The sequence below is a fragment of the Gavia stellata genome, chromosome 14 (assembly GCF_030936135.1).
Source record: "Gavia stellata isolate bGavSte3 chromosome 14, bGavSte3.hap2, whole genome shotgun sequence".
NCBI classification, from domain to species: Eukaryota; Metazoa; Chordata; class Aves; order Gaviiformes; family Gaviidae; genus Gavia; species Gavia stellata.
The window spans coordinates 2110650-2123676 of record NC_082607.1 but is presented as its reverse complement, the minus strand read 5'-3'; the positions used below and the strand labels follow the sequence as shown (position 1 = coordinate 2123676).

The 13027-nt window shown below is 53.2% G+C and overlaps 1 protein-coding gene across 1 annotated transcript; it reads right to left on the bottom strand.

The window, feature by feature from the left end:
- Positions 1 to 10988: 10988 nt before the first annotated feature.
- Positions 10989 to 12585, bottom strand: LOC104259083 (putative P2Y purinoceptor 10). The gene has a single exon (XM_009814384.2). The coding sequence runs from the start codon at positions 12583 to 12585 to the stop codon at positions 11470 to 11472; it is 1116 nt and encodes a 371-aa protein (XP_009812686.1). The 3' UTR covers positions 10989 to 11469.
- Positions 12586 to 13027: the final 442 nt, after the last annotated feature.

Here is a 13027-nt window from a genome sequence, read left to right as displayed (position 1 = left end):
GCCTTGGGTTGATTTTCACCCAGAATGTCTCAGCTTCTTGCCTGAAGCTTGCTCTGAAGCGCCAGCAGCGAGGAGCTCGGGTGACTTTGCGGTGCCATCGCCAGTACAAGTGTCCCGCTCCTGCAGATGCATGTGTGCCCAGCTGGCACCTCTCTGTGAACGCTGCTCGGGCAGGGCTACGCCTGGCTGGGGAGCGTCTACAGGGGCGTTTGCAAGATAAATCCCTAAACCCCCATCAGCCAGCTCTTCCTTCCAGTGATTTTTCTTAATTTAAAAAAAAAAAAAACCCAAGCTTGTCTTTCCTCTCATCTCTTGCCCAGGGGCTCCTATCACCCAGTCAGGGAGGCTGAATCATGCTCCTTTTCCTCTGGCTGCATTCCCGGGTGGGTAAATCCACCCTACCTCCATCGTTGGGACACGGGACACATAAAGGGAAGGATGAGGCGCCGTCCCAGCCCATCTGTCTGTTCACAGCCCAGTGCACACACACGCGCACACGACCATTTTTCCTCCTGCCCCCCCAGCGCCCGCATTTCCCCATCCCCACTGCACAGCAACTTTCCTGCAACACCATCCTCCGCTCCCTCCAGCCCGGCCCCGGGGCAGGGACGCGCTTGCAGCACCTTCTGCCTCTCCCTGGGGCAAACCCGCAGCATGAGGGGTCCCAGAAAGCCCAGCTAAAGGTGGGGAGCAGGGAGGGTGCTCGCCCAGAGCACCCAGAAACGCCCCTGCGAGAGCAGCCGCCCTCAGAGAGGGGGTAAAAACACGGCAATGTGAGAAACTGTGCTTTGGAAATCCCAAGCAGTAACATCGCAAAGTTCAGCCAAATGTGCTTTGTAAAAACCAGCAGGGTGCTAAAAAAAGCTCGAGAAAGAGGAAATTTTGTTTCACGTGCTCTGCGCTCGCTTCCCCTCGGCGCGGGGGGCTGGCTGCGGCGGTAGGTGCGAGACTCTCCCCGTGCATGGCTTCCTTCTTCCCCTGAATGGTTTTTCCCCCCCTCCTTTGCCAAGGAGACCCCACGGTCAGCCACATCAGGGCACCAGATGAAGGCTTCTCATTTGTACTTAATGAGTCAGAAACACCAGGTAAGTTTTGTAGCCAGCCTTTACAACCAGGGCTGGTTAACGCTGGTTAAAGCCGGGCACGTATTGGGTAAAGTATCTTCTATATGCTGAAGGGCAGCCATATATCCATATGCTCCATATGAACAAGTGCAGGAGCTGGGGATGTGGGAGCAGTCACCTACAGCCACAGCACACCCGGGATGCAGCAGGGCTCTGCCTCGAGCCCACATCAGAGCTCATCACACCCTCTGTGAATAATCAGGCTCCTCACCTGAGGGTGGTTATAACTGCCCGGGTCAACCCGGGACCCTCATTCGCAAATCCTGTGAGTTTTACCCCAGGAAGCAAAGCTGCAGCAGGTCTTAAAGCCCAGCTCGGTGGAGGAGAGGCTCTTAAACCAGCTTGGGGGCAAGCAGCCCATGGCCAGCACTGTTTGTAGGTGTTGTGCCTGCTGCAGTGTCATGCCTGGTCCCCTCTCGGAGCTCAGGTCCTTAGGGAACCCGGGATGCTGCCCAGACCTCCTGCTCCCTTCCAGAACCAGGGTAAGAGATCAGCCCGGCCGGATCCTGCCACAGAGCACCATCCTTGCAAGGACCACTGCTGGCCCAGGTGAGCAGTGGGTGCGTAGGCACCCGTGTTTGGTGTGGGGCTGGCACTGGTGCTGTGAAGCTTGGGGCAGAGCAGCAGCTGATGCTGCTCCTGGCACCCTGGTGTCATCTGCTGACTTACCCTTTTGGGGGAGGCTTGGGTGTGCTGCTGACTGGCACCTCTCTTCTACTTTTCCTCCTTCTCCTCCGTGGTCTAAAACAAAAACAGAGCGTGCACAGGGGTAATTTCAAATAGAAATTTAGTTTTCAGCTGAAGCTGTGTGCAGTGGTGGCTCTGTCTCTCCCTGTGCTGTTGTCCAGGGATGTGGGGACATGGGAGCTGGCCCAGGGACCAGAGCAGGGTGGCCGTGTCCTGTGCCAGGCTTCTCCCAGTAACCACTTGTTTTCTATGTCACCTGGAGTGCTGCTCGCCTATTTTGGCAGAGATAACTACTAGTAGTAATAATTAATAGGTACTAACTGAAAATGGAATTGATAGAAATATAAACTGATCATTGCATAGGATTGCATTTTAGGTTTTTTATCCTCCCCTGACACTTTCTAAAGGCTTTTCTCCCTTGAAGCAGTTTTCTGGTAGATATTTGGGGTTTGTATCTTCTTCCACAGGAGCAACGTTGCCTCTTGCTGGGCTGTCTGCGGAGATTTCTCTCTTTTTATTCCCTCTTTGGTAGCATCTCCCCACAGAGGCCACAGTGCTTTTGTTAGGCATCCTCAGGGCCTCCTGCGTTTTGCTGTGCTTGTCCTGACGCGGCAGGGACCCTGACCCCCCTGTCCCCTGCCTGCCCTACCCCAGCCCGGGCACCTCTGGGGTCCTGCCAGCAGCACCCCCCAGCCTGGGTACCAGCAGCCTCCAGAGCATCCCTCCCCTCACCCAGCATCTGCTCTGCACCCCGCACCAGACGTACTCCGAGTTGCCGGAATCTATTTGCTAACACCGTGTTTGCAAAGCAATACGGATGAGAGTGGCTTTTTCATTTTGACTCGGTTGTAGAGTACCGGAGCGAGAGCCTGCTCATCCCATCCCGTTTCTGCGGTTACCTGAAACGTGAGTCACTAAAGGTGGCGAATGCTTTATTCCGGGGAAAAAGCAGTGAAACAGCCAACATGTTGCAGGTTAGGGCTGTGGGGCGTTGGAACAGCTGAAGGAAAAGGTTTCTTTCTATTTGTTCTTTCATTCATTTCTCATTTGCTTGTTATTAAGGTGGGTGTTTCTAGGGCATGCCTACCCTCAGCCTTGCCCCTGCTCCCTGCCTTTCTGCCCATGTCCGCCCTGGGAGGAGCGGCAGAGCTCCGGGGAGACTCCCCCTCTGGCACTGGAATTTTGGGAAGGGGCTGGAGCCCTGGGGGAGCTGGCTGGGAAGAGGGGCTGGGCCGCGGTGGTGGGGGGCCGGCTGCGTGCTGCTGGGCGGTGAGTCAGGCGGGCGGCAGCCGGGGACACCAGGGGGATTTCGGCTGGGTGAATTCCAAGAACATGCAGGAAAAAATAAACACTCCGGTTTAATGCCGTGTGAAATACGCTGCTTTTGCCTTTTAATCCTTTGCAAAAGCTCTTGGCCTCCCTTCTTAATAGTCATCCTGGTTAAAAAGGGAAAATAAACCCGGAGCAGCAGTGTTGCATATTACCCCAATCCTCCCCTTCTCCCCAGCGCACCCTGACGTCCCTAGTAGATGTGCATGATAACAAGCACCAAAGGCGCAAGTTTTCCACCCAAACCATCAGCGCACGCCCCGCCAGGGGCACGCAGCCGCACTCACCGGGCTGTGAGCAGTGCTGCCAGCACAGATAACCCTCCCTCCTCCCTCCCCCGGTTCTTGCAATTAAGTGGAAAATTGCCAGTGGAAAGTCAACGTACGGCCTCTTGCGAGGAACAGGCCATTTAAGAAAATCCGTTGGAGAAATACAGCGAGGCGAACCCAAGTGAGACCCAGAGTAACGAGTAAATCGGACCTGTTATCCCCATGCTTGTGGAGATGGGGCTGTACGGCCTCAAAAAGACCGCTTACAGGCAAGGCCCTTCGCAAGCGGCCGTGGGTTTTGCAAAGGTTAAGAACTGCTGCAATTGTTATTATTCTTACATGCAGCTTCTTGATACTTGCGTAACAGAAAATACGGTTTGAAGATTCATGGCTGGCTACTTTGGCTGAAGCCATACCCCTCCTCTCCCCCAGATACACAGAGCATCTCGTGAGCGCTTACAGGAGCTCACTCTTCTGATAAATGGAGATATTACTCCTCGCCCGCACCTGGGCTTAGCCTGTGTCTCCTGGCTTCTACTCATTTACTTTTGGAGGTTCGTGGGGGTTAACGCTGCACCCTCCTGCCTTTCGGTGGGGTGTCCCCATCCCCTCTAGCACTAATAGCGTGAGTAAGAAGAGGCACCAAGTCTATGTTGCAACAATCAAAAAAAATACAATTTAAACCCGTTAGCTTAAACCAAAGGTAACCGGGAATAAAAGAGTATCAGTCCTACCTCTGCTGTCTCGGCGGGCTGCACCGGTGTGACCCCGCGGGCCCCGATCCGCGGGTGCCGGCAGTGGGTCTCCACCCCTCTCGACGTGCAAAGCAAAAGCGCAACTGCCGAAAGCGACAGCCCGCGCGGGAGGAGAGCGGGGCCCTCCCCGGCCGGCAGCGCCTTCTCTGCGGCTCCTCCTGCCCCTGGGTCCCAGCTGGACCTGACCCTTGCTCTTGCTTTCTTTTTTTGTGGTGTTACGTACGTGTATATACAAAGGCGCTGTCGGTTTCGGGGTGTTTTGGAAAATGCCGCTGTGGCATGGCAGTTGCTGCTTGCCGCGAGGCTGCTGTCGCCCCAGCAGCCTCCCCCGCTGCCGGTAGTGGGGGGCCCAGGGGGATGGATGCCCCGGCAGCACCCGGCCGCAGCAGCGCGGGCTCCCATGGGTGAGCGCCGGCTCGCGGAGCCCCTTCTGCTGAGTACACAGGGCTGACGAGGCGGACGAAGCGAGATGCTTCATCAGTAATTTTCCTCTCCCTTCCTCAGCTTTCTGGGAGAGGTTCCCTCGCTCTCATCTGGATGTTTTTACCCCTACACCGCAGGTCCCAGCGCTTCGGGGGGCTTCGGAAAGTCACGCTGAAGGTGATGATGGTCCGTTTCGGGCTCCCCCAAAAGCAGGAGGTTCTCCACGGCCGTTATTTTCTTACTCAGTGGCTTTCCGCAGCTCATGCGGAGCGAGCCAGAGGCGAGGACTCTTCTCCTCCAAATGAATGCCACAAAGCGGTGTCGCCCATCACCACGTTCCCAAGCCACCGTGGCCACTTGGCCAGCGGTGGCCATCGGCAGAGGGCGGTGCTGGCCGCGGCACAGGCTGCTCGCTTGCCTGTGTGCACCCTGGGACTTCATGGTTTCGAAACATAGCACTTCTGTAGTTATCCCTCTGGACACTCTCACTCAAGAAGTATTAAACTTTTTTTAAATCAGGAGGGATTGAAGATTCTTGATTCAATTGGTTATTTTGAAAAAAGGAACCTTTTTAACCCTTTCCATAGCAATACAAATTAAAATTATTTGCAGCTTTTTAATTTGCATTTTTTCAGTTTTCTTCCATGTCTGCTGAGGAGAACAGGACTTACTTTGCGGCATGACCTGCGGAGGGGGTTGTGGCTCTGCAGAGGGGTCATACAGGTGCCTGGAGCTGGGCCGTGTGTCCCCTGCGGTGTCCCCAGGCACCGCGGTCCCCGCCACGGCCTCAGACATTTGCAGCGGGTTCCAGGGTCTCGGTGACGCCTAACTCCTTAAAGCGCTATTGATTTACTCCTATAACAATTCCAGCTTATAGCAGGGTTTTTTAGCTCTCTATGCCTCTTTTTATTGTGGTTTATAGGAAATTAATCTCTTGGGCACATCGTGGGCTTTTACAGCCTCACGGCATGCCAGGTTTGTCACCCCTGCGGTGGCACAGCTCCTCGCAGGGGCTTTGCAGCTTGCACCTCCCGAAACACGCAGGCGCTTGCCTGTTTCAGTAGCTAATACTCCTACAAGTTAAAGCTTCTAGCCATTTTTTGAAGCCTGCTGATTACTTAATGTGCCTTAATTAATGTTGTGTGGGAGCTAGAGCTTTCAGCGATGTGGGATCTTTGCCGCAAAGTCGTCCCCTTGGGTGCAGGGATGGATTAATCTGCTGATGCTTTTGGACTAGAAGCGGCGGAGGTTTGGGGTTTATTGCTTAAACAGGGTTTGTCACTGTTGCAGTCTCCTGGGAGATGTGCTGAGCCCTCGGTGGAGGATGCCGGCTCGGTTCACATTAGTCCTGGAGCGTTTCCGTAATTGCAGTGGGATGTGGGATGCAAAGCTTTCCTCGTGCTTGCCAGCGCCTCCTGGCAGCTGCCTCTGCCGTGCCCTCTCTCAGGCTTTGCAAAATGTTTTCAGCGTAGTGATTTAAAGAAAAACCTTTTATTTCCTTCCCCTGCCACCCCTGAATCAGGTGATGTAAAACCTGTCAGTCCCCAGGCTCTTCTCCTGTCCCACCAGCCTTTCCCTGCGTGACCCTGGCACCCCCCTGGCTCCCCAAAGGGGACCATGGGGCAGAGGGGGACAGTGTGGATGTCACTTTAATAGGCAGCAGTGTTGAGGCCAGTCCCAAGAATAACGGCAGTACCACCCCACCGCCCCCCCCCATGGCCCAACAGCACCTGGGCTCTGAAGGTGATTTTTCTTTTCTTTTCCTAATCAAACGTGTGATGGATGCTCAATGCCGCACTTTCATTTCCACAGAAGCCAGCCTATTTATAAGAAAGCATAGCCTGCGCTTGGGGCAGCGAGTGTATTTACTGTACGGATAGACTTTTTATTTCAAAAACACCCTTCAGAGCATAACCATATCCTGTTTTGCTGGTGCCGCGCTCTGCGCGCAGCCGGCGCGCATCGCCACCAGCGTCCATCCCGTTTCCCGTCACTCCAGGAGCAGTTGCGTGCAGCGGCGCCGGCTCAGCCCCTTCTCGGGGTGTGTGGGTGGGAACCCAAGGGCGCCTTTACCGGCAGCCGAATGCCAATCTCAGAGTCGTGCTGTGCCCTGGGATGGGGTGCACAGTGGCAGCACTGGCTGGACCCTCCCCAAACCCACCATGGTTGAGGCCACCAAAAAATTGGGAGAACTTGGAGCTGGGCACCAAATCACAAAGCGATTATTTTACAGTATAAGATAAAATTGTATCTAATACTATATTTTTCTTTTGTATTACTTATATTTTTATCTTGTACTTATATTTTTATCTTCTAAAAACTGGAAACTTTCAGTTCATCTAAGCTTATGTTTCATGACCTTGTAGGAGAACCTCAGACAAAACCAGCCAAGCTCGTCCTGGTCTGCACTGACAGGCTTTAATAGAAATAATTCCTGAGAATAGGTTCTCCCCACAGGGCTGGTGATGTTTTGCTCAGTGATGACCCCGGAGGAGCCCGGGGAAGGGCACGCACTGGGCAGGAGCACGTTTGCGAAGGGGGAGCCGGCGCAGGGCCCCAGCGCTGCTGCGAGTATGCCGGGCTCTCGCCCGCAGCTCCCGGCATCAGCGGGGCTCACGCGGAGCCAGGGATGCAGCCGTGCTGCTGTCACCGGGCAGGGGGCTGAAGTTCTGGGTTTTCCTCCCCAGCCTCGGTGCCTGCCCTCTCTGCCTACAGCAGGGAAATTTTTTTAAAAAAACATAAAATCCCCCATTAAGAGGAGCAGGACTGAGCAATCGGTGTGGGAATTCCTGCTGGAAAGGACTTGCTGACTGCCACAAGGTTGAGGCTTTCACTGTTTCTCGGGGGAGAGCTAACCCTTATAGTGCTGAACACTGCATCGACACAGGGTTCCCAAAACCCTTCCCCTTGTGCTGCAGACAGGACCCTGCAGTGCCAGAGGGACCGACGGCCAGCCCTGAGTCTCTGAAACGGTCTGTCCCATTGAACACCAGTGACTTGGGCTTTGCTGGCTGAGCCTGTGAAGCAAAGAATTGGATTTGGGTCTGATGAAATCATGACTGTCTGGAAAACTGCTCTCTGGCTTGGCTCGGTTTAAAGCAGCAAAATTTGCTTTCCGTGCGTTTAGGTTGCACTCAGGATCGAAGTTGCTGTGTTTGTTCCTTTGCCAGGCGCAGCGCTTTGCCCTCTCTTTGGCGCAAGGTGGGTGGATGGAGAAGCAGCTCGCCGCCAGCAGCGGTGGCTATTAGCACCGTGCCAAAAATCATCAGAGTCTGAGTCTTGCTACCGGGTAGGTGGTGCGAGCTCTGCCGAGAGCTGAGGCGGAGTGGTTTTCCAGAGGCGAAGTCACTTTGCTGGGGCTGGACTGGAAGCATGCGGTCATGGAGGGAGGAAAAAAGCTATTTTTAGCTAAGAGAAAAGCAACCTCCTCTCTTTCCTTGCGGTGCCCCAGAAGGTGTTGTGCACAAGAGAGCTCTTCTTGGATATTCTAAAGTACTGCATAATTTTAGGTATATGTAAGCGTAGTATGTGTGCAGGGGTGTATGTGTGTATGGATGAACACACATATATAAAAGCAACTAAGCAGTTCTAGTCAAAGCCAGTTGTAAAGGATTAAGCCACATAGGATAACTAATCACATGTGAAAAGCTCGGGATATGCAGGTGCGGTCAGAGGTCCGGCTGAGCCGCCCGCTTTGCTGCTCTCCCTGCCGCTGCAGCCTCTCGCCCTTCCCGAGAGGGTGTTTCGGAAGCCCTCCTGCAGCACGCCTTGCCGGGGAGGAAATCATCACAGCCAAAATCATCACCCCCGGCTTATCGGTCTGAGCTCTCGGGCTGGCTGAGGCCCCCTGGCACACCGATCCCACAGCATCGTGCCATGGATTTGTCCGTATGAAGAGCTGAGGATGGCACATGGGACTGAGAGTGCCCTGGGTAAGGGGTGTGCTGTTGGTGCTATTGCCACTGGCCCTGCTCACGAGAGCATGGCCGGGGTCTGTAATTACCTGGGAATTTCCCTTACCTGAAAGGTAATGAGGCTAAAGCGCAGCACTGGGGTTATTACTGGCTGATTTTTGCCATGTGAATAAAAGGTTTAATGCCCACAGGTAAGAGCTTTGAGAAAGAAACCTGAAAAGCTCTTAATTCATGCTGCCCCTACCTACATTCCCCAACACATCAGCTCCTAGTCCCTCACTCTCCCTTCTCTTTGACCTTGAGCTTGTCCCCTGTAAGAAGTTAGCTCACATCTTGGCCTCAGCAAAGCAAATCCTCAAAGTGGCAGCTCTTCACCTAAATCTTCTTAGGGACACCATAGAGCCAGACATCCCCCAGCCCATGCTGACCTGCTGCCCCCCCAACAGCATCTCTGCTCTGGGGACCAGCAGCATCTCTGTTCCCCCCCCCGATGTGGCATCCAGGTGGCAGAGCTCACATTGACCCCAAATCCCTGTGGTTTGGGTCCTGGTGCCCAGCCAGGGTGTTTGTGGCAGTGGAACTTAGCGGACTGTGATAAATCGGGAGGGCTGGCAGGCGTCTTGTGGCCTCTGAAGGGCAGAAAGCACCGGTCTGCACTGGAAAAGGATGTTTCCTCAGGGCTTGGTTTGTGTAAAAACCAGCAAAATCCTTGCTATCAAGCACATCTAACCCGAAAGGGATTTTTCTGCTGTATTTCCAGCAGAACCTGCGGTGCAGGCAAGCTGGAGGGCTGGCAGGGGCAGCCCAAGTACGGGTGGCTGTGTTTCTGCGTGACAGATTAGTGAGAGTTCTTGGTTTGCTTTCTTTTTCCCCATTTTCCTTTTTGGAAGGGGAAAGCTGCATTGCAGAAATTTCAGTGAAGCTGTGCAATCTGAAAACAAGCTGGCAAAGTCCCAGTGGTAACTGGAGCTACTGGGAAACCTGGAGCTGGTACTGCCAGTAAGGTTGGAGCCGCAGTACGGGCTTTGCTATCAGTCAGCAGGACTTATAAATATCTAGCTGTGGTTATTGAGGTTTACTGGGATGTCCACCCCAGCTACTCAGGGTTGTACTGTTCCCGAAAGACACCAACAGGCTAAAACCACGCTCCCAGTTAAGGTGCTGGTGGTGCGACTTGTCCCATCTGCGGCGGCTGCCCGGAGCCAGGTCTCGCCAGCCACAGCATCGGCGAGGTTTTGCTTGGGTTTCCTGTTTGCCTGCGCACGCTGCTGGGTTTGTGCCATCTGAAGCAGCTTTATTCAGCCCTGAAAACCTCTTTTTTTTTCCCCCCCAAGCAAGGAACACGTGTCCTTTTGTTTTTCTTTTTTTTTTTTTTTGTGAGAGGAGGAGGTGATCTAGGACAGCGTGAGCTGCAGGGCAGCATGTTTTCTGCCTGTCTCAGTGTTTTCTGCCCGTCTCCGGCACACTGTAAGTATCAAAGCAAATTCCCCCAGGTTGTCTGGATCTCCCCTCATCTTTCTAAGACCGGCCTTGGCAATGCGAGAGTAAACCACCGCCCGCTCTTCCCAGAAACGCTGCATGGGTTGGAAATGTGCATCCAATCATCAGCAAAGCTGTTTTCTATCAAACCCCCTCTGCCTACACTTACTTATATAATTCCCTGAGGGTTTTTTGGCATTGCAATCGTAGATGCCTTAGCCCACAAGGAGGAAACCTCACAGCCCCCGTGCTGGCCACTGTGCGAGGGGCCGCGGTGGTAACGGGGCCTCTCTGATCCCCAGACTGGGTCCCCCTCTCTGCAGATTGTACCGTTGCTTTGAGAGCAGAGGTGGTACGTAATGAGACTATTTACAAGCACTTAAAATAATACCCACAATGCTAAAATACATGTTGAGATCATTTTATTTCCTTCCAATTTTGAAGACTTAAGGATGCAAACGGGTCAGTTTTGTAAACTTTTCTTGGTACCAAGCGAGGGCTGGAACCTCTTCTGGTTTTTAAAGCAAAACCGAGAGGCTCGGGTAACATCTTAATCTATGACCACAGGCTTTAGCAAAATGCCAAATAACACAAGACTCCTAATAACACAAGAGATGGCAATGCCAACTGCTAGTCTTCCCTTCTGTGGCTCACCCCAGGTCTCCACAAGCAAACGTGCCCTGGAGACCTCCTTCATCCTTCCTCCTCTTTTGCTTGTGGCATATCCAGTTGCAGTCTGTCTTGCAGGTATTCATTCCCCCATAATGAGTTGAGCATCCCATAGCTCCTGGGAACCAGGCAGACTCCCTTGCTCAGCTCTGGGTGCCTTTTTCAATAGCATGAGCTGACCCCGGTTCATTTGAAAACTCCCTTTAACACTGATGTGGATATAGGTTAATACTTTGCTTGATATATGTTGATAAAGTTATAGTCTTGCAGTCCAGATTAGGCTAGATTAGGTCCAGATGATTGATTATATTTTTTTGCAATGGAAAGAGGTTCAGTTTACATGGAGATAATTAACTGTCCTGATCTGGACCCTCATGGTGGATGGTGTAAGCCATCACGGGCCTTGGGTAGCTGTGGTTGGGGCTGAAACTCCACTGGTGCTACCTCGCCAAGCTGTGTGGAGGCTGAGCTGCCCACTCACAACTCCGGATTCAGAAAGATTTTCAAAAAACACAAGTTTGTAGAAGCACTGAAACAACAGAAATGAGAGGGACCCAAACCTGGCTGCAGTTCAGCACAGAAGCACTGGCACTGGCGACGGCTGCTTCAGGTATTTTAACAGTAACGTGGCAGAGAACGCTGTAAGGCAAACTCCCCAACAGCGACAACACAACCAGCAAACCTTTTTTCCTCAAAAAGTCCTTCGAGGTCAGACCTGGCATATGTTGCATGTAAGGGTAATTCAAGACTGACTTGGAGACCTAACGCAATCTTCAGTCAAGCTATGAGAAGCACCTACATGAGAGAAACGGCCTAAGTTTCAAGAGATGGACTCCAGCAGAAGCTCGTCGGGTGGCATGGGGGGGATTTCCATGCTGTTTATTCGGTCAAAGAACTTGGGAAGAGACCAAAACTTAAAGCGCGGAAGGTTTCTCTTCTTCATACGAATGTCATGGCCAGTTTCGGTGATGGAGAGGCTGCTGCTGCGGCGCGTGAACCGAGCCCGCAGGGCGGCACAGCTGTGGCGCAGGAGCTGGTCCTGGAACTCAGAGGTCATGAAGTAGTAGAGGACGGGATCCAGGCAGCAGTTGAGGCTCGCCAGGCAGAGGGAGATGGGGTGGAAGCGGAGTGTGCTCCTGTGAACGGCACAGTCCTGGATGATGTTCTCTATCACCATCATGAAGAAAGGGAAGTTGATGTGGTAGGGGGTGAAGCAGATGAAGAAGACAGCCGCGCACATCAAGACCATGCGCAAAGCCTTCTGCTTCTCGCTGGTGTTTTGCAGCTGTGTTGTACATTCCCGCAGGGACTGCCACATCTTCCAGGTGCAGCAGGCAATGATGCTGAAGGGGATGACAAACCCAAACAGCTCTGCCACCGTCACCAGTGCGATGGAGGCTCCCGGGCTCAGCTGCTTCACCCCCAGGTCTGAGAAGCATGTGTTCGTGCTGTTGGACAAAGCTGGGCTCCTGACTATGAGCAGGGGTAAGCATGCTGCCCCGACGAAGAGCCAGACAGCAGCGCTGATGGCTACATCGTACCGCCGCTTCCAGTCCTTGGCTTTGAAGGGATGGAGGAGGAAGAGGTACCGCTGGATGCTGATGCAGGTGAGGAAGCAAATGCTAGCGTACATGTTGAGATACTTCAGGTAGAAGCACACCTGGCAAAGAAAACTTCCAAACGGCCAGGTGTGGTTTATGTAGTAATACATCCGCAAGGGCAGCGAGAGGACATGAGCCAGGTCGGCCACGGCCAGGTTGATCATGAAGATGACAGCTTTGCTCTTCTTGCTGATGAAGCGGCACAAGACCCACAGGGCAGCGCTGTTGGCCAGAAGGCCAGGGATGAAGATGAGGGTGTAAGTGGTTGCGTACAGGGTGGACTGGAAGGACATCTGGGGATGGGTACAGTTCCCAGAGGACACGTTGCTCTCCATCTCGGCCGAGTCTCTTTGCTCATGGGGTGATTAAGGCAGGTGGAGGGTTTCTGTAGGGAGTAAAAACAGATGCTGTAAAGCCAAAAATTTCCCAGTATTTCCCCACATGGAGTAAATGCACTTCAGTACAGAAGAATAAGCTGTGTGTACAGTGTGTGTGCACACAGGTGTATATGTGAGACAGTGTGCATATGTTGGGAAGGGTGCAGAGCCAGACCCCACTTACAGGCAGCGATCCTGGGCATCTTCCATGCAGCTCTGGAGGATTTCATACCCTGCCACCCCCTGAGGTGATGCCGCAATTACAGTGACATTGTAATTGAGCACAGTAGCATTAATCTCTTTACTGCTAACGCCAGAGAGCTGCTTCAGCTCCCCGGGGTTTTTCAAGACCACTTTTATTGCATATAGTTTTCTATCACACTCCCGTCAAATTGGTGCT

Excerpts from the sequence above, each read along its gene's own strand:
- LOC104259083 (XM_009814384.2), bottom strand. The coding sequence starts at position 12,585 with ATGGAGAGCAACGTGTCCTCTGGGAACTGTACCCATCCCCAGATGTCC.